Source organism: Chanodichthys erythropterus, chromosome 17 (assembly GCF_024489055.1).
Source record: "Chanodichthys erythropterus isolate Z2021 chromosome 17, ASM2448905v1, whole genome shotgun sequence".
NCBI lineage: Eukaryota > Metazoa > Chordata > Actinopteri > Cypriniformes > Xenocyprididae > Chanodichthys > Chanodichthys erythropterus.
Window position 1 is genome coordinate 13,302,945 of NC_090237.1, and position 22,981 is coordinate 13,325,925.

General features: G+C 35.6%; 1 protein-coding gene across 2 annotated transcripts in view; it reads right to left on the minus strand.

Annotated features, from left to right (window-relative positions):
• Nucleotides 1-811: 811 nt before the first annotated feature.
• Nucleotides 812-22,981, minus strand: part of zbtb16b (zinc finger and BTB domain containing 16b) — a 60,197-nt gene continuing 38,027 nt past the window's right edge. The window contains exons 5-7 of one of the 2 annotated variants that reach the window (XM_067364347.1): nt 15,171-15,341; nt 8,517-8,684; nt 812-6,628 (exon numbers count right to left, since the gene is read on the minus strand). In XM_067364347.1, coding sequence (XP_067220448.1) covers nt 6,399-6,628; nt 8,517-8,684; nt 15,171-15,341 — 569 coding nt within the window. In that variant the 3' untranslated portion in view covers nt 812-6,398. Of the gene's footprint in view, nt 7,067-8,516; nt 8,685-15,170; nt 15,342-22,981 lie in introns of both variants that reach the window. The other variant, XM_067364348.1, reaches the window with a different exon arrangement.

Sequence of the window (22,981 nt, forward strand, 5' to 3'; positions counted from 1 at the left end):
ACTTAGTCATTTCAACATTTTGGAAATTGTTTTTGTGTTCATTGAGATATTGTATAAAATGTGTTTTTAAAGGAGGTGTACTCATTTATGCTGAGCACTGTACATATGTGTATTACATACATTATATATATATATATATATATATATATATATATATATATATATATATATATATATATATATATATATATATAATATGCACACACATACACACATCATATACTATAAACACAAACTTTTATGTTAGATGTGATTAATCACGATTAATCAATTTGATTGCACTAATATACCACATATTAATATTATACACATAATAGTGAGATTATAACTGTAGTGGGATTGTCATAATAAAGAGATGACAGCACTATCCATATATTATAGCTGTAAATTTAGCTGTCTCTGAGTAAGCACTAGTTTGTAGTTACTGAAACATATTTCAAGAAAAAACACGTTTGAACAGTTTTTCTTAACAATTTCTTAACGAAATAAACTGTATTAATGAATGAAATGTTCAAGGTATCTAAATACATTTTGGTTTGACTGTATGTGTTATTTTAATGATCTTGCTTTCTATTGACAAATTGCTTTAGCTTTTGCTTTGGAATGGCAAGTCTTCATTAATGTTGGTTTCAGTACATTACATTGCCACTAGAGGACACAATCGCCAAATACAAGCCCAACATTCCTGCACTAGCACTTTAGTCAAACAAAAATGATCATATCTCCCCCTCCTGTTGACAAAAAAAGCAACAGTTCTCACACAGAAAGCTTAGAACTGTGAAAAAATACTCTCAGTCGCATGACATTTCTGTTACAAGTTTATTTTAGAACACTGACGTATACAGAGATGTGTCTGAACCCACATAGAGAAGGGAAAAGGAATCTACACCTCTATCTGCAGCATCAAAAACACCACACAGTGCTTCAAAACAGCATCTCTATGCTGAAAAAAAAAGAGAAGAACAAAAACCCTACAAGGCTATAATACAAAATTTATGCACAAAGTAACAATAATTGGGCACCTTTTAAAAGTTACACAAAGAACTGGTGCTGAGGTAGACAATACAATAAAGTAAAACATGACGAATGTAAAACCATTTCGACACCAAGAACACAGTCTTGTCACTAGAACAAGGCAAATGGAGCGAAATGGCCATTTGGTCCCAAGTGGATCCTCAGTCCGAGTATTAATTTGTGTAACAATGGCACAAATATGGGAGCACTGAGTGACATGGCTACTTCCTGTCTGAAAGCAAAGTAAAACACAGTGATACAGCGGCAGGGATGCCAAGTTTTCTCTTACATGCTGACCTGTAGATTTATTGCTTGTGATGACTTAAAAAAAAAGGTTAGTAGCTGAAAGGGGTTACAAACCTAAACACAGTATCCATAAAGACCAAGAAAGAAGGTGTTTATTCTAAAATTGATATTTCTGATGTTCTGTGGGTAAAGTGAAGGCATCCCTGATTGCCTAAGAGCACAGTTCATATCAAGGTGACTTTGCATAAAGACACAAATACAAAGGGCAGAAGATGGATCAAATCATTTACAGGGTGTCTGTGACAGCACCTCTCTGCTGCTAACTGGTGCATGTATTTAACACTGAATAAATTGACCACATTGACTCACACTGCACACACGAGGACCAGTACAGACCTTATAGGTGACTCTAATCTTACAGTGATCGGTGAACACAATACAAACACACAGATACAGCTTTACTTTTCATGTCTTACACATCGCTTGTGCTCCATTACGCTGTCGTAGACCTACAGCTCTTGGCATTAGTTCACTCAAAGTCATTTTATACTTAAAATGTGGAATCATCATCATCATCATCGTCATCATATGAACTGACACCCAGCAGCAATGACTACAATATGTTTTTACAAACATCTACTACTTGTATATGTTTAACATTGTAAAATAAGCACAAGAAAACAATTTTCCACTCAAATCAAGAACAAGCACAAATGCAAAAGATACTGTAAAAATATTCGCCTCACTCAAAATGAACAAAAGAACAAGGGTCGCACAATACCCCGTACAAAAATACAACATATTCCCTTATCAAAGTGCCGAGTTTGGCTCTTGTCGAGAGATTTATTTTCACAGAAAATCACCTATTCGTTTGTTTTGTCTAGCGAATATCCCCACGTAACTGCACGCATCAGTACCGCTTCTCTGATGACTCACCGCTCTAATAATTTTCACATAAAAAGATCATTTTTATTCACATTGTTTCAAGTTTATCCCCTCAAGTATCTAATAACTAAACATTTTCTCAATGCTACTCTAAAATTATCTAGATCGTATGCATCTTCCCTTTCAGTCTGAATATGTTTCATTGTAAGGAGTGTAAATATAATGACGAACGAACCGGGATTTTTTTTTTTTTTTTAGCGAATGGAAACATGAGAGTGGGTGTAAATGAAAATTCTAGTTATAAGCAAAACAAAAGTGTGCTTTTGCTTTAGTGCAAAACTAAGAGCAGAGTAGAGGTAGCCCTGAAACAGATGGCCGAGAGACTGATATGCACACTTGTACTACTCTTAACGCTAAAATACCACTGAATAATGCGCAGACCCAGACGGAATTCGCAGGTAAGGTGCGGTCACGTTAGCGGAATTTTGTGGGCAAAATTAGTATTGTCCATTGTCAACACAGAAGTCACTTTCAAATAGCTTTCGGTTGGTCAAGGCAGCAAATTTTCATGTCCAACTTGAACCTGTTGCGAAATTTGCTTGGGTGAAAAATGTTCGACCTCTTCACAATCATGTTGATTCCTATTTTACAAGGTGGCGATTATGTATGAATTTTTCTAATGTGATTTGTAAGGAAATGTACAATTTTTAGAAAAAAGTAAGCATGAAGCCCTAACCCTACCCCTAAACATAACCGTCACCGGGGTGTAAGAAGACCGTATGAAAACGTACAAATGAGATTACGAATTAAACGTAAAATAGTTGCTATGAGATTGTGTTGGTACTTCCAACCTGACCTAATGAGAAAACGTAACTATTTTATGAGGTGCCTATTTTATATTAATTCATATAATGCGATTCGTATGTTAATTCGTATGGTCGATTACGTATGAATTCGTACAATGTGATTTGTAAGGAAATGTAAAATGTTTAGAAAAAGTAAGCATGGAAGCCTAACCCCACTTCTAAATATTACCGTCTGTAAGAAGACCGTACGATAACACACAAATGAGATTACGAATTAAACGTAAAATAGTTGCCATGAGATTGTGTTGGTACTTCCTAATGAGAAGACATAACGATTTCATGAGGTGGCGATTTTATATGAATTCGTACAATGTGACTTGTACGGTAATTCATATGGTCGATTACATATGAATTCGTACAATGTGATTTGTAAGGAAATAGAAATGAGTTTATGAAATAAAATAGTTGGCAATATATTGTGTTGGTATTTCCAACCTGATCTAATGAGAAAACTTAACTATGAGGTGACGATTTTGTATAAATTCGTACAATGTCATTCATATGGTCAATTATGTATGAATTCGTACGATTTGATTTATAAGGAAACGTAAAATCTTTAGAAAAAAATAAGCATGAAGCCTTAACCCCACCCCTAAATATTATCATAGGTGGGGTGTAGGAAAATCGTACGAAAATGTACAAATGAGATTACGAATTAAATGTGAAATAGTGGCCATGAGATTGTGTTGGTATTTCCCACCTGACCTAATGAGAAAACTTAACGATTTTATGAGGAGGCGATTTTATATGAATTCGTACAATGTCATTCGTACGATCGGTTATCTATGAATTTTTACAATGTGATCTGTAACGTAAAATATTTGGAAAAAAGTAGGCATGAAGCCCTACCCCACCCCTAAACATAACCATCACTGGGGTGTAAGAAGACCGTACGAAAACATACAAATGAGATTACGAATTAGACGTAAAATAGTGGCCATGAGATTGTGTTGGTACTTCCAACCCGACCTAATGAGAAAACTTAACGATTTTATGAGGTGGCGATTTTATATCAATTCGTACAATGTGATTCGTATGGTAATTCATATGGTCGATTACATATGAATTCGTACAATGTGATTTGTAAGGAAACAGAAATGAGTTTACGAACTAAAATAGTTGGCAATATATTGTGCTGGTATTTTCAACCTGATCTAATGAGAAAACTTAACTATGAGGTGGCGAAAAATTCGTACAATGTCATTCATATGTTCAATTATGTATGAATTCGTACGATTTGATTTATAAGGAAACATAAAATCTTTAGAAAAAATAAGCATGAAGCCTTAACCCCACCCCTAAATATTATCGTAGGTGGGGTGTAAGAAGATCGTACGAAAATGTACAAATGAGATTACGAATTAAATGTGAAATAGTGGCCATGAGATTGTGTTGGTATTTCCAACCTGACCTAATGAGAAAACTACAACTATTTTATGAGGTGGTGATTTTGTATGAACAGTAACGTACGATTTTTAGAAAAACTTAAGCACGAAGGTCGACCTTGAAATCTAACCATCAGTTGGCCATAAGCATATCATACTAAAATGACATCTTACAAATGAATACGAATTAGCCACCAATTCGCCAAAACGTAAAATAATCATGTATTGGTATTAGAGTGTATTGGGATTTTGCCCAAGAAAATTTGCTGAACACCACCTTTACTCCACGGATTTTGTTTTGAGAATTCTCCAATAGTGTGGAAAACGTTTAAACATAGTAAAACGCTTTAAATGTAAAGAGCTACTAAAGAACTAAATCATTTGCCAATTAATCAAATCAAACACATAAGTGGCGACAGATACCTTGAATGCAATGAAAGTCACTTTGAAGCATCTGCTAAATGTAACGCAAATGTAATGCAATGTAATGCAATATACAGAACGTTGAGAACGGTCATTCCAATTCTGCTTAAATCTGCGGGATCTCTCGGATTCCGTGTGGGTCTGATGATGTGGTATTCTGATACCGATGAATTACTTCACGTTGCACAGTTTTTAAACTCAGCTCAGCAGGAAATGAGAAACAAAAGTCTAGTACAAAAATAAATCTAGCATGTGAGGTAACAAAATTAGGCAATTCAAGTAAAACGTTTGAACAGAAATGACAGAACTCAAACTATAACGGCTAGCTAACTAACAAAGTATCCTAAGCAAAACATATAGTGACATATCCACAGAAGCATATACTGCATTTCATTTTTTGATTCTAAAAAATAATCTCTTTTTAATTCATAAATTGATTTATGAGTACGGCATTAACAATTCATTAGACTAAAATGTCTGCAATAGCAAAATGTTACTATGTGAATGTAAAAATGAAATCAACTGTCATACTGTTTTATTTGGTGCGAAAGAGACTGAAATGAAAGCAAATTATATAGAATAACCTCTCTGTAGTGCTGAAAACAACAAAAAAGGGTCTCTGAAACTCTGAAAGTGCACAGTGTAGTTATTTAAGGTTGAATAAATGTCCCTGAACATCCACTACAGTTGCTTGGCAGCACAATTTGGATGTACCTCTGAGAAAAGCTGTTTTGTTAAGCACTTTATTACGCTTTAAAGAAAATGACTAATGGGTCCAACCCTGTGCATTTCCTCGCACGTACTTATATAAAAAAAATCATTAAAATTGAGGACTAGAAAGCCTAATAATGAACTTAAGGGAGCAATTTACTAAAAATGGCATAATTTCATCCGCTAATGTGTTTAGCTCCTCTATTTCATCATGTACGTGAGTTTGAAGCTTTGGTCCATGTTTTTATCTGACTCAGAATAGCTCTGTTAAGACCACACGAAATCTAAATTTGAGGCTTTGCGTTCTTTGAGAGGTTGTTAGTGTAGCGCCAAACGTTGAACTGTTAGAGACCTTGACCATTTAATATCATGGTTGTGATGTAACTAAAATAATTGTAACTAAACCTATTGGAAGATCCCTATAATTCCTCTAAATGTCAACTCAAGTGATTTTTTAGGGTCTTGAAAATATATGACTCATGGGTTTCATCCATGGAGGAAAAGTGCAGGAATCCTTATTTGAATAAAACAAGTATGATCATGTAGTGACTTTTTCCAATCAACAGGGTGGAATGCAGACAAATGGATTCTCGTCATAGTGGTGGACTATACTAACACTTTCTGAAAATTCACATCCCTTTATCGCATATCACATTTCCATTTCATAAACATTTGTGAGTGCAGTTACATCCTAAAAATGTGCACAGATGCATATCACAAACAAAACGTCAAAAACAATTCCACATCACATTTCATCAGTTCGACCACACGCCCTCACTGTCTTTGGCCTGGACCAAAAGCAAACCTTTAGGTGAATTGTCCCTGGGCGCATCTTGCCACATTCCCCGTTCCTTTTTGTGGCTCCGTCTCACACGTAGCAGAGGTACAGGTACGTCTTCTCTATCCTCCAGTCTGGGGGCACATCCTCAGGCTTGTGGGCCTTCATGTGCTTCTGCATGGATGAGAGGCTGGGGCAATACTCCTGGCAGATGGTGCACTGGTAGGGCGAAGCGCCGTTGTGGGTACGCAGGTGTTTGATCATGGCAGAGTAGTCCCGTGAGCGCTGGTGGCACAGCTTGCACTCAAACGGCTTCTCGCCTGTGGAGAACAAGTACAGAAACCACCAATAATGTGAAAATGACAGAAACAGCTGTGCAGATTAAAGTCAACATCAAATGGGATTCACAATGCAGTTTACTTCCATAATGTAATGGATAATATTCCAGGTTTATTGTTTGCTAAATCTAAAATCATAAAAAACATCTTTGTTACTTAAAATAAAAAGAAATTCTAAAAAGTCCTTAATCTTATTTTATTTCAGTATTTCTCATTTTTGTTTAAGTCGGCATGAAATGGAAGCTGCGACAGACAAGAGGCTTTTCTCAAACAAGAAAAAATGAGGGTGGGACATGATTTTGTCAATGGGGAATTGATTGGATGTTTGGATGGTTGTGGTTTGCTATTGGTCGATCTCATGTGAGTGACAGGTTGTCCCGCCCTCGTGTCGGTAAACACATCATCAGAGAAGAGATGTCGCTGCAAGAGGGAGGGGAAGTTATTTTGATTAAAGATTATGAGGGCACATGAATTTAAAAAAAAAAAAAAAAGCATGTGCATGCATAAATTATTTATAATAAATACTGCAATATTCCATGAAAATTAGCAATTGTCCATTTTGATTTACCTTGAAGTGCTAAAATAAAAAACTAATAAAAGTTAATATACATATTAAAAAAACTAATAAAAATGACACATGCAACTATATTACTGAAACTTTAACAAAAGTCAAAATGCAAATGAAAACACTGATTTATTCATAAATAAAAATGCCATTCATAGATACATTGACTTCCATGCAAAAGAACGAAATCCTGGAAAGTTTTTTATTCTGTGTTATTTCTTCGAAGAAAACTCTTATGACAGTGTCAAGGTCAATAAGTCTCTTAAACTATCAGAGAATTTGACCTTTAAAATTATTATTATTATTTTAAGTCTCTTTTTTATCATGAAGTCTTCATCTTCAATAATATATGTGTATATATATATATATATATTATATATATATATATATATATACATACACACACACATATACATATACCCACACACATACACATTTATAATTGATACATACTTTTTATCTTGAAAAACATTTAAAAACCTTTTTGAAAATAATGACGTTCACTGGAAAAGAAAATGATGGCTGGGGCTTCATATGAAAGATTTTCAAGATAGCAACAGGCACCAAATTTCCCAAACTAGCTCTGCTTCCTGGCTAGTAAGGTGGAGTTAAGATGCCACCTGCTGTCCAGGATGGGAACAACAGATGTGTACAGCTGTGGGTGTGCTGCCTGCCACTGAGCAGAGCAAACCGAGTATTGATCCGCCATTGACAGCAAGTGTAAATGTCAGTGATTCTCTGGCTGGTTGTGTGAAGGAGCAGTGGCCTTTCAGCTGAGAGTTTCTGCTCTTGTTATCTTCACCTGCCCAGTCTCGTGTCTGCAGCCCCGCTTGACACAAAGACAGCAATTATTTGACAGGCCTCCTGATAGGTTTGCCTTATTGAGGGCCAGAGAGCAGTAAGAATCAGCCTGTAATTCCAGCTCAGCTGAAAGATTTAATATGCCACCTTGGTGAGACCATGACCGAACAAAATAGATACAAGGAATTTAATCTAGCGTGGACCTGAAAATGTCAAGATCTGAATTCTTCAGTGTAAAACTGGGGCCTTACAATGTAATACAATTCATTTATCATTTTAGAAAGCTGTTGTCTTGTTTTATTATATCACCATGCTGGGTCAAATATCTCCAACCACAAAGCATGCTGCAAGAGCAAGTCAATGTGTTCCCAGTGTGTGTCTATTAACCTGTGAGCTTCTACGGCTTTTGAAATCACTTTTAAAGTGAAGCAGTCATCAGCTGGACTGCAGGGCTGGGCAGATGAGGTGACTTGCTATAAAACCTTTGGAATGAATGTGACTGACCTGTGTGGACACGGTAGTGGGTCTCCAGCTGGTGCTTGAGGCTGAACTTCTTTCCGCAGCCGTTACATTCATAAGGCTTCTCTCCGGTGTGGATGCGCTTGTGACCCTTCAGCGTGCTTTCGTCACGGAAGCAGCTCCCACAGAACTCGCACTCGAACGGGTGGTCACCTGTCATGCAGAGAAACAACGATTAAGTCTTTCACCTGAATGCATTTTTCTAATTAAGGGAAGTGGCTTTTTTATTCTAGAGTGCCTTTGATCGGACAAAAATGTGTATCGTGATTTCTAGCAGCGCTGCAGGGAATAAATAACACATGTAAATGTCAATTTTATTTATAAAAACACCACATGTCGACCAATGTGCGTCTTATCATCTCACAAAAAAAAAAAAAACAGTATTAAATAATAATAATACAATATTAAAAAAAAGTAATAATAATAAAAAAGAAGAGTACGCTATAGCAAACAAGTGTGCCTTAAGTTGTATTTTAAAAATATGTACAGGGTCAGCGTCCCTAACATGTAAAGATAAGCTGTTCCAAAGTCTTGGCGCTACTACCGCACATAAAACATGAGACCAGTGTGTGATTCAAAAGCAAATGACTCTAATGAGCCAGTTCTTTTTAGTGAATCAAAACCATACAGTTCTACCACTGTAGACTGATTCCTGAACAAATGATGCTTGAGTCGGTTCTTTTTAATGAATCAAAAACATAAAGCGTCGCCAGTGATTCCTGAACAAATCACTCATATGAGCTTATTCTTTTAATGAACAGTTCAAAAAGATGAGTTACTGGTTTGAATCAATATAATTTACAGCATTAGCAGAGAGAGAATTTCTTTCATATTTCATATGTAAGCAAAATGGACATTAAACCTAAATAATACCCAAATTAATTGGAACTAATCAAATCAAATTAGTGCTATTTTAGTGTTATTTATATGCTAGTATAGTATTTGTTTTATAGCATTTTGAATTAGCTCTTATATTTCATTTTAATTTTAGTTTTAGTAATCGCATGTGATTTTATTATTTGCTTTTAATATTTCTATTTAGCTATTTCTTATTTTTAAATTTCAGTTTTTGTTTTAGTAATTTTAGTACTTCAAATTCAACTTATTTTATTTCAGTTAGTAGTTTAAGTTTTTTTTTTAATTAAAACCTTTTTTATATAATTAATAATAACAATGAATTGAATAGAAATCAAATCAAGAATTTAATCACATCCAGTGTTGAGGAAAGTTACTTTTATAAGTAATGCATTACAATATTGCGTCACTCCATAAAAAAGTAACTAACTGAATTACTTAGTTACTTTTTATGAAAAGTAATGCACTACTACTTTTTCACAACCTGGGCTGGGCTTGCTTGTTTTTTTTTTTTTTTAATAGCAACAAAAAATTTTTATTTTTGGCAAATGTTAAGGCCCTTTCACACCATAAGTGAAATGAAAAAGCCTCAGGCTGAAGGAAGTAACTTTTGTTACTTATTTGAGAAAGTAATTTAGTTATTTTGCTGTAAATTGAAAAAGTAATGTGTTACTTTACTAGTTACTTGGAAAAAAGTTTACATAACTCAAGTTACTTGTAATATTACCCCCAACACTGATCAAATCTTTATCATTCTAGCTGGTCAAAGATGGTCATTAGTTCTTCCAAATCGGTTTAGCTGGCCGACAGGGGGCTAAGGTTGACCCATTCAAGCTGGTTAACCATGTTTCAAAACATAGCTTCAACTAGTTAGCCACATTAGGCTGGTATGATTTTTCAGTCAATCTACATTAAACAGGACTAACATTTCCTTAGAGATCACAAAGAAATGTTTGTTTTTCACATGCATTGATGCAGCTCGCAAAGTTATTAATATTGAGTAAACATCACAAGGTGCTGAAAGGGAATTATCCAGCACATTTCTCTCTGCTGGCTTTTCTAATGTCAGTGATCAGTACGAGTCTGAACTGTGGTGATTTCAAACGCCGGCCGATTGCTAATTGCTTTCCTGCTCTGACTAACGGCCCCTCATATCATTTCCTCAGACAGCAGCGGCATATAACGCTCGTAATATTTAATACATTTCAGCCGGGGCGACGTGGCTTTAAAGTCATCGGCGGTGACCTATGCTCTTCATTATCTCCCTGTCCAAGTGTTAGCCGTGCCCAGGAATAAATTGCATCTCTTGTTATGTTCTGTCATGCTCCAACTTAAACCCTCCTCTTAAGAGACAATGCGGAAATTCCCAGAGCACGTTCTCTGAGCCAATCACGGCCTGCCATTCACATTCAAATACACTTCTGGCTGAGATGAATAGGTTTCTATCTGGGCTGAGAGAAAAAAAAAAAAAAGCAGGCTGGGACAGATGAGATCCCTAGTGAACAGATATGAGATGATAGATAGAGTGGCAGTCTTTATGCATCTGTATCAACTTATCCGATGCACCTTCTGAAAGCCCTCCAGCCTGTCTGTCATTAAAGTTAATTGCCCAGAGGCGGGCAGCAGGCAGGCCAGACTCACAACACCACAGGCATGCTAATGCGCTAACGCCGTCTACTGCGTGCGCATTCTGAACACGTCACTAGCATCAACTACCCGTTGGAGGAAATATCCACAGGTATCAGCTTCGGTGCTTTTCCACGTTTGAAAGTCGACAGTAGTAGTTGTGCCGACAATGTCATACAGGAAGTTAAATGCAACGTCAATGTACATTAAAGTGTTTATTGATGACGGCACGTTTTAGGTTACTCAATACTGCTGCATAATAAATAAAAAGGAGTGAATTTTGCATTGTTAAATATTGAATAAGCTTTGACCCGCCTGACTAAAATGGCTTGAAAGTCAAGGCCGACCAACCTGCAGAGACTGTGCCATAAGCAATGTGAGCTTTGTGCTTCATACCATCAAACACAGCTGTGAACATAGACAGCCGCCACTGTCTGCAAATGGTCTGGCAGTGAAATGGAGAGCGAACAGGAATGGCATATTAATGAGAACAGGCTGCATGTGCAGAATAAAGAGAGCAGCAACTGGAGATGCACGAAGCCCATTGTTTGATTTGCCCCTCACAATGTAAATACAATGCAGCAGATCATATTAAATATACAGGCAGATGTAGTCAGGTGTCCACCTACCCTTTATGTTGTGGGAAACTTTTTATTTACTAGTTATGATTTTGTTGTTGCATCCAAAAAATATGCTACTATTAGGGTTGGGAATTTCAAGAAATTTCCCGGTTCCAATTCCGGTTCTGATTCGGCCTAACGAATCCGGTTCCGATTCCAGTTCTAATTCTGATTCCACTCATATAAAAAAAAAAAAAAAAAAAAAAAAAAAAAATATATATATATATATATATATATATATATATATATATATATATATATATATATATATATTTTTTTTTTTTTTTTTTTTTTTTATATATATATATATATATATATATATATACACACACAAAAATAATGCACAATACTCAAAAATCCTTTTTGTATTTATTACTTACTGTCAAATGATTTTAACACCGTTTCCTAACCAAACACGATAAGATTCCAGCGGCAAACAATTTGTCTGTCCACACCAGACGCGACTATGAGACGTGATAAAGTCAGCCAATCAGAAGAGCGCGTGGGCGGGCTCTCTCGGGTAGCTCCCAGTACTCGCAACGACATGGACAAGTACATTGTTATATTACACCATATTACACCATTTTAACATTATTAAAAATACATACTGAGTTACTAAAACAGTCTTTGTCATAGAATGTCTTGTCTGTTCACAATAAGTTGACAGTTTGAACGTTCTTGTTTCTTTTTATTTATTATTTATTTTGAAGATCTGAGGTGAATTTTCCATTGTTGCTTTCAGTAAGATACACAAAATGATATTCAAACTCACATTAGATGATTTTAACATTAAATAAAGCACATAAACAATGCCTGAGATTATCATGATCATTTTTTGTGTTGTTGTCTCAGCCGCAATGTCGCAGAAAAATAGAAACCGTTTATAAAATAATCATCGCTTCTCGCCGTCGTGGTAAGTTAGGACAAAAACGTACCTTTTGTCGCATGTCGCGGCATCACGTCTGGTTAGGACACGGTGTAACATCAACCAATTCCACACATTTTGAAAAAGCTTTTTTTTTTAAATTATGGTTATGATGCATGTGCAAGGCACAGTAGTGTTGTATGTTTCAATTGCTATGGATTCTGTAATTTAAGATTTAATAGAAATGTATAATCAAACATAGTGGTCTATTTAATTTATGATCCTTTAACAATTTAAATCAATCTTATCAAATGTATTCACAAAATTATTTACAACAAAACATTGCAACAGACGTTTACTGTATACATAGGGTACTATTACTATTACTACTACTACAACTACAACAACTCAGAGAGGTGTTCTACATTTTAGTGTACAATGGTAATTTATTTCTATTTCAATTTTGTGAACAGCTATTTACACTTATACCCTTGCTATGTGGTACAGTATAAAACACCAAAATTTAATTTAAAGGATTAGTTCACTTTCAAATAAAAATTTCCTGATCATTTACTCACCCTATGTCATCCAAGATGTTCATGTCTTTCTTTCTTCAGTCGAAAAGAAATTAAGGTTTTTGATGAAATCATTCCAGGATTATTCTCCTTATAGTGGACTTCAATAGACTCCAGACGGTTGAAGGTCAAAATTACAGTTTCAGTGCAGCTTCAAAGGGCTTTAAATGATACCAGACGAGGAATAAGTGTCTTATCTAGTGAAACCATTGGTCATTTTCAAAAAAAAAAAAATGTTCGCCTTCCAATTGGTTCCGCCAAAACCACACTTTCCTATTCTTCAAAAAGCTTACGCTTTATGTCCTATGCCTTCCCTATTCTACTTACGGAAAAAATGGAACTGGCACTGCGTTCGTTCCGTAAGTAGAATAGGGAAGGCGTAAGCTTTTTGAAGAATACGAAAGTGTGGTTTTGGTGGAACCACTTGGAAGGCGATCATTTGTGTTTATAAAGCATATACGGTTGTATTTTTTTCAAAATGACCGATGGTTTCTCTAGATAAGACCCTTATTCCTCATCTGGTATCGTTTAAAGCCCTTTGAAGCTGCACTGAAACTGTAATTTTGACCTTCAACCGTCTGGAAGCCATTGAAGTCCACTATAAGAAGAATAATCCCGGAATGATTTCATCAAAAACCTTTATTTCTTTTCGACTGAAGAAAGAAAGACATGAACGTCTTGGATGACATGGGGGTGAGTAAATTATCAGGAACATTTTATTTGAAAGTGAACTAATCCTTTGAGTAAGTAATTACACTTAGCACAGTTTATGCACAGTTCTGTATGTAGTTTAAAAATACTGCAATTCCAGTAAAGAAAAATCAGATTTTGCTTGGTGAAATATCTACAGTAGTTGACATTTACTCAGACTCCGTTAGGAGTGTCGGAATGTCCTTTCAGATGTTGTTCTGGAAAAACCATGTACCCGGCGGTCTGTGGCGAGATGGAGCGCATACTTAATGCCTTGACTCTTTAAAAAACAACCTCACTTCATTTCTGGCCCGTCTTATCAAAAATTTACATGTTGAGTCTAGACTTCAACTGTCTCTGACAATCTTACTGGTATTTCAGGTCAGACAGAGAGAGCAAAAGCAAGAGAAAGATGCACTCTTGCAAGCAAATGGAGTAGGTCCATTTTGTGCTCTTTCTGTTCACTGTTAAACCATACAGATTCATTCGTCTCTGTTTGTCTTGTTATGAAGGAAAGAACCGAGATAACGGTGTTACACATGGTTATGCAAAGGGCACTGATATAGTCTGTTCTAACTAAATGTTGATTCATATTTAGGAAAGTATCTAACAAATGTTTGGAGGACCATTTATATTTATATACTATAATTCTACATGTTGCAATGATAAGAGTATCTCAATGTTTCTCATTATAATTCATCCAACATCCTTCCTCCACATAACTTTCCTCTTTTTGTCATAATTTTCAAGGTTTTTGATAATTGAATTCTCACACTCAGACATTCTCATAATGTAGAATGGTAAAAAAAAAAAAAAAAAAAAAGAAAAAAGGTCAGGTTTGACCTATGATCTGTAATGGAGGGGTTTGACTTAAGCTTTAAGTTACCCTGAAGGAAACTGTTGAGAGAAAGGGGGAGGTGAGGTAGAAAAAGAGACAAAAGACTGTCAGAAAATAGTCAAAGCCTCAGATGGGCCGCCCACGGACTGTAGGGAGGCAAAGTTTTGTTTACAAGTTTCCATGCTGGAAGAAGTCACTGGATTGACAAAGTTTGAGATGTTCTTGGCATTGAATCTTTATTCAAAAGATAAGTTTGAGCAAGTTAAAGACATACTAGCCATTATTTGATTTTTTTTTTGCACCTGGTGGGTGGTTCTTGGGCATAAATGTGATAATACCTGACTTTGTCAATACTCAAAAATCTGGCTTGTCTGAGGACAAGTAAGAGGTTTATATAACCTTAGCAAGACTCTATGAACATGCTCCTTCTGAACTCTTTTTGAAACTTTGCCACATCTCAGCCAGTGGCCTGCTTGGCCTTTTCTGCATTACAAAGAGGTGTGAAGTTGTTAATGTGCTTTTAGATGACTCAGATATCAGCAGTGTGAGTGACATTCAGGTAAAGCTCACCTGTGTGCGAGCGGAGATGGCGTTTGAGCGCCGTGTGGCTCGGGAAAGTGCGTTCGCACTCGCTGCAAATGTAGCTGCGCATGCCGGCGTGAATCTCCATGTGCTGCTGCAAAGCCTTCTGGGTCTGGAAACGCTTCCCACAAAGAAGACAAAACACTGCCATGTCTGAGCCTGAAGAAGAAAGACAAAACGAGAGGGGTTTAGGAGTTCAATTAGTGTTTAGTGCAAAGAACGCAGAATTTGGACTTCATCCATTTTTTAGCTAAGTACAATGTTGCAAAATGAATGAATAAGTCTATATGTTTTGTTATGGATGGGGTTAAAGAGACTTAGACGTATTGCCTTAGTTTCTCTTCTCTCCACAACAAAAACAGTGCTTTCAGTATCTACGGCCAATCAATAATGTATCTTTCAAGTAAAGCTGTCCCTAATTTAAAATCTTTGTGAATGCCCAGTGGTGGGCTCGTGAACAGCAGGCTGGGATTGACTTCTCACTCAATCAATCAGCATTTACGAAAGAGCTCAGAGAAAGAAAAAAAAAAAAGCATTAGTGTCTCAGACACATAAAAATGAACCTCTACACTTCACTGACAGCTCGTCTGTAATGTGAGTTTTGTGTAAATGTACTCCGACGAGTTGCTCGATGTCTGCTATTTTCATTCTCTCCAAGTTTAAGGGCCGACATTGATTACGAAGAGCCATTCAGAGGCCGGGAGTGGATATTCACCCATGAAAACTTTTTTGACTAAAATCAAAGAGCTAAAAGTACAAAGTTTTAGAACTTAGGGTTATTTAAAGCAAAGATGAAATATGAAAGAATTTAAAAACATTTCAGATTCTGTACTTTCTAGGTCACTAATCAAATGTGATAAAATTGTGTCATTGATCAGGAACTCTGATGTATAGATGGCTAGATGTTCTTGCAAAAAGTAAAATAAAATAAAATGAAATTGACAGGCGATCTAACCAATCAGAACGCCGAATCCGCCATTTTGTCCGACAAAGCAGTCGGTAGTTAGAAGATTAACATCGGTGGAGTTAAACTTGAAAAATTGTGTATATTGACGTCTGTCAATTCTGTTCATTCATGTTTATTTGATGCTATACATGAACTAGCAGGAAGAGATGATCGGTTCACCAGCCGCTTGAGCTGAGGCGCTACAGCAATCTGTCACCACCATGGTCCCGACACATTAAAGAGCTACAAAACCATTTTTATTGTTTGAATTTCTTAAAAAAAAACTACACAGTTTTAAAGCTGGGACTTTGTTTAATATCATAAGTAACCTGCTCTGTCTTGTCTGTCGATGTGTTGTCAGTGTCCTCTTTGCTCTGCGATGTATTTTTCACTGCGTGTGGCGTGACAGCGCCATGGCTTGTCAGACAAAGCAACAGTAACTAAGGGGGGCAGGTCTTTGCGAAGGGTCAATTAAAAAAAAAAAAAGTGTTATTATTTAAAAAATATATTTATTAATATTACATTTTATTAGGAATTCTAAAATTCATGAAAATTTTTTCAGGTCAGTTGTCATCCCAGACTGTCATTCTGAAAATACAAGTTCTTTTGGAAACCATTGTAGCTCCACGGCTCACAAATAAAGCAGAAGAAAAACATTCAAGGCAAATCTCATTGTGAATGCTGGAGAAATACAAATGATGACACATTCTTGAGCTTCATTATATCAGACACATAACAGATATTTGTGTTGTCAGCCCTTTTCAGAAGAAAAAAAAACGAGGCAATCCAGCACAGACATAAATATATGAGGCGACTGTGGTAAAAGAAAGAGAACGCATGAGGGGAAGAGAGAGGGGGCTTAGCTTCACTACTGTTTAATGTCTTTACGAATAATTTACCTCTACAACTCCAACTATTTATACCATCACTCAGTTCCTCTGAGAGCATCCCCTGCTTCTATTTTCCTCATTCCTCTCTCCTTCTGTCTCCCTCGTTCGTTTGTGTCTAGCTCCCAGCAGAGCTTTAATGGTTCTGAAGTGGCTGACAGAGTAGCTTAAGCCGGGTGAATAGGGCTGTTAATGGAGCCAGCTCCTCTCTCAAAGTGAGTGTCAGAGACTCGGCTCTCCTCAGCAGCTGCCGTAGCGGTGCTCTGCTCTGTTTCCCACAGACTCCAGAGCTGCCCATTACCCACACTACACCTCACACAACAGCAGAAGGAAGTGTGTCACCAGCTACTCCTGCAAAAAATAATGTGTCTACTGTGTTTCCAACAGAAGTGTTGGGCAAAATACTCAATTTAAGAAACGGCTCTTTCAGTTCATGAGTTGGAATGTGAATTATACTGCTCGCATGCTTTTAGGTACTGAATTGGAATCTGCATTGGAAATATTTAATGGATCAAACAATAATACAGTCATAAGAGATTAATTTAGTTTTAATGATAAAACAAAGTTACAATTTTTAATGATATTACGGTCTATTCATCAAAGAATCTTGAAAAAAATTTAACTGTTTCCAACATTGATAATAATAAATGCTTTTCATACAGCAAATCAGCATATTAGAATGATTTCTGAAGAATCATGTGACACTGTAACGATACTGAAAATTCAGCTTTGCCATCACCGTGAATAAATTACATTTTAAAATATAAAACAGCTATTTTAAATTGTATTAATATTTCACAATATTACTGTTTTTCTGTATTTTTATCAAAATGCAGATTTTGGGAGACAAAACATTCAAAAACATAAAAAAAAAAAAAAAACTTATAATCAAGTTTTCCAGTATTCAAGCTGTGTAATAATTCATGAAAATATTTTTATACATTTTTAAATCTAAAACATAAGCTTAGTAAAACATAAAATTAAGAGAAAATATATTGAATGCTATCGCATGACACATATGGGCTACCAGAGATGAAGAAAAAGGATGGAATGGAGGGGAAAAGTTAAACTTGGGTGGTTTGGCTCATTGTGTGCTGTGCAAGTGGGGTCAGAGGTCAGAAGTGGGAAGAATGCATTCATAAGAAAACAAAAATATCACTGAACACAGTAAAATTATCTCCAGAAGGGATTGAGTTATGTTTTTTACGCAAATTTTACAGTGAAAACAGATTTGATTTTGTTTGCCATGATATTATGGTGTTCTGGATGGTTGTCAGGGTGTTGCTAGGTGGTTACTTTTTGGCCAGTCACCATGTTTCTATAATATTCTGGTCGACAGACATGGTTCGGGTCACTCTTTCATGTAATTCTATTGAAATGTTGCCAGTTTGCTTAAAAATGAATTCAATTGCTCCAGGATAAGTTAGTTTAATACTTAGGGGTTAATCTTAAACATGAACAACTGTAAAGGCGACGCAAGCAAACACCACTAATGAAGGAAAAACTAGACCAAATCATGTATTAACCATTTGGTCTAGACATGGAGCTTAAAGGCCATGTTTTTTCTGTTGTGTCTAGGATTTTGTTTTAGCCCTGCTTATGTAGAATTAATGAAGATACACTCTCTTGAAGATAACACATTAATCATAAAGCATGCTTTAAAAATTCATACATTGAACCGGCTCCAATTTCACATGCAGAGCCAGAGCCATCTTCCCACATCACCTGAACTTTAATGTCAAAACTTTGTTTAAACAGATTAAACGGCGTTATCCAGCGTAGAACATCTTCGCCTCTTAAAAGGAAAATACACAAGAAGCCGAGACCGCCTGTTCTGGCCCAATATCATTTACAATGGAGAGAGAGGCTGCTTGCATCTCTCCGATTCTTACAAATCCCCTTTAATCAGATATGAGAGGAACAGAGATGAGGAGCGCGGGGGGAGGACGAGCATTAGTAAACACGAGGCTGTTCGGTGGCTTCATTGGCATTCGAGTGGGGTTAGAGTGCTGCATTTAAAATGCTGCCTGATGAGGACTACAAAATCAAACCATTTGTTACCACTATTGAGGAGCCTGCAGGCAACAGGCAATTAAATTGGAATTAGTGCAGGGAGATCAGATACAGATGATTCACACACAGAGAGGGGGGAGCTGTCAAAGCCGGAGTTTCATTTCGTTTGGAGGGGACAAATACTTCAAGAGTAAACACATTTATCCCTCTGGCTTGCAAGCTTACCAGCCGCAGCGAATATAACTCTGCCATGATTCTGAACTGGATGCGATTTACTAACATGGATTGTAAATACAAGAAACAAACAAGCGTCTCAAGAACAGAATAAACACATCATCCTTGGGATGACTGTGCTGGCTCCAAATGAAAGCTGCAGTGTAGTAATTTTAAAACGATTTCTGACATCTTTGCTTCATAGACACTTACCTATTTTTGGACAATTGTGACTGATGACTCTATATTGAAACCCCCTACAACAGATGGATAGTAGTATATAGAAGTACATTTATGTATGAATATATATAATTTTTTTTTTTAAAGATAATTATGTGTCCAAAACCTGAAATGCAGAACCCTAACCCTTCTGCCTGAATGACACAGTGATAACTAAACCATTAGACTACTATGAAAAAATATGCATTATATTTCATTATAAACATTATATATTCTATAACATTATATTTTAAAATAATATTATAATTATGTAATACTAATAAATACTGCTATTTACTATATACATACACACACACACACACACACACACACACACACACACACACACTACCGTTCAAAAGTTTGGGATCGGTAAGATTTTTTATATTTTTAAAAGAAATTTTGTCTGCTCACCAAGATTGCATTTATTTAATTAAAAATACAGTAAAAACAGTAATATTGTGAAATATTATTACAATTTAAAATAACCATTTTCTATTGGAATATAATATAAAATGTAATTTATTTATGTGTTGGAAAAGCTGAATTTTCAGCATCATTTCTCCAGTCTTCAGTGTCACACGATCCTTCAGAAATCATTTTAATATGATGATTTGCTGCTCAAGAAACATATATTATTATTATCAATGTTAAAAACATTTGTATCCTTTTTTTCAGGATTCCTTGATGAATAGAAAGTTCAAAAGAACAGCATTTATCTGAAATACAAAGCTTCTGTAGCATTATATACCGTTCAAAAGTTTGGGGTCAGTAAGAATTTAAATTTTTATTTTTTTAAGAAGAATTTAAAGAGATTAATATTTTTTTTCAGCAAGAATGCATTAAATCAATCAAAAGTGACAGTTAAGACATTTAAAATGTAATAAAAGATTATTTTCAAATGCTGTTCTTTGGAACTTTCTATTCATCAAAGAATCCTGGAAAAAAATACTGTACACAATAAATGTTTCTCGAGCAGCAAATCATCATATTAGAATGATTTCTGAAGGATCATGTGACACTAAAGACTGGAGTAATGATGCTGAAAATTCAGCTTTACCATCACATGAATAAATTACATTTTCAAATATTTTTAAATAGAAAACAGTTATTTTAATTGTAATAATATTTCACAATATTACTGATTTTACTGTATTTTTAATTAAATAAATGCAGCCTTGGTGAGCAGACGAAACTTCTTTTAAAGACATTAAAAATCTTACCGATCCCAAACTTTTGAACGGTAATGTGTATATATATATATATATATATACAGTTTGGGTTGGTAATATTTTTTAATGTTTTTAAAAAAGAAGTCTCATGCTATACAGTAAAATTTTTATTTACAATTTAAAATAGTTGTTTCATAATATTTTACATGTAATTTATTCCAGTGATGTAAAGCTGAATTTTCAGCATCATTACTCCATTTTTCCTTGTCACATGATCCTTCAGAACTCATTCTAATATGCTGATTTCATGCTTAATACATTTCTTATTATTATCAATGTTGAAAACAGTTGTGCTGGTTAATATTTTTTTTTAATCCATCATACATTTTTTTTTTTTAGGATTCTTTGATGAATAACAGCATTTAATTGATTTTTGTAACATTATAACTGTCTTCACTGTCACTTTTAATCAATTAAATGCATCCTAGCTGAACAAAAGTATTAATTTCTTTTTTGAATGGTAGCATATGTAATATCTAATAATTCAGCTTACTGTATAATTATTATGAAAACGATGGCAATCAGATTTAAAATATATAGAAATGGCACAAAAGTAGGAATGTCCAACACCACTCAGTTTCTATTGTACCTTGCTATGTGCATCACATGTTCACATGACCCTTCGTCTGTCATTACCACCCCCACTTTCTCAAGAATTTCATTTACAGACGACAAACCGCTGACTGCTCGTACTTGTTAATAATCGTTAGGACAGGGGAAAAAAGCCCTGTGTGACTCTACAAACAGTTGTGCCTAAAGCCCCTCACTGGAATGCATTGTACCTACTGGTATAATTTATTCGGCAGGCCATCTGGACAGTGAGGGGACAATCAGGCTTAGAGTATGAATGACCCGCTCTATTGTTTACACGTCCACAGGTCCACCTCTTACTCTGCTAATCTGTGTGACTCCTCTGGCTTTTAAAGCGCACTGCTGCTGAGGTGGCTTTTCCACAGCACAAAAGACTCTCAGCAGTCCCTCATTAAGACGTGACCATGGGATTGTGCCTTACCTTATTCTGCTGTCGGAGGTGCACGGTTAATCATTAAAGAGTTGTATCCCAAACAATTACTGGACAATTAATAAATAGCTGATGGAAAAAGATCCAAATAGTGACAAGAGAGAGTTAGAGGGCGTATTTTACTAGAACATGCAAGGAAATAGTTGCAGGACCGCATTACAGTTCACTCTACGTAAATGGAAATATGCTTCACTTGTGTTTTTATCATCAATAAAATTGAATCTGTCTATCTTGAATGTATGTGATTCAGCAAAGAGCTAAATTGAACAGATTTGAGAAAAAAAGGGGTGGTATAGACCTTTTGTAGCCCCGCCCCTTTTCAGCGCCACGCTCGTTGTGTTCCGTCTTCCGGTTTGTATTTCCACAGCATGAAGGTAAGATCTTACAGATTTATGAATGAACCGCTCTTTTTAAAATCTTCCCGGTCTACTGACATTTGTTGTGACATCCACTTTTAACATTACAATGCACATGACAACTTTAGTTAACTTCACAATGAGTAAATCCACTTCATCAGCTAATTACTCTTCATTATTAAATGTTATTAAATGTCTTTTGCAGGACATAATGAAGGTTCATAATGACAAAGGTTCATAAATGCTTCTCATGTTTGAGAAGGCTTTTTTAAATGCACGTTATAAGCGACTCAAACTCGCAGTGCTTTCAGATGGAACAGCATTTACTATTCATCACAGAGCCATGCTTCACAGACAATGCGCAGCTTGTCAGTGAAGCATGGCTCTGTGATGAATAGTAAATGCTGTTCCATCTGAAAAATAATCAAAAAATCAAAAAATAATCACAGCCTTTGCGATTTCATAATCGCACTATTCCAAATGGGTTGAAGCGCGATTTCATGTTAATTGAGATTTATCATACAGCCCTAATACGGTTACTGCAAAAATGGAAGTTCAAACACAAAATTCTAAAGATTCTAAAGGCTGCATGCTTCTTTCTCTGCTGCATATGGTCTGTAGGGAACTATATAAACTCACAAATCAAAGAAACAATCATAACCTTGTCTCATGTAAAGGTGAAAGAACCTTCTGAAATCCATTACAGAGCTAAAGGTCTCTGAAGGTCTCTCATACAGAGAGATTTAGTAAAAAATGCATATATATATATATATATATATATATATATATATATATATATATATATATATATATATATATATATATATATATATATATAGAGAGAGAGAGAGAGAGAGAGAGAGAGAGAGAGAGAAAGAGTGAATGAGAAAGAGAGAAGTGTATGCACTATGG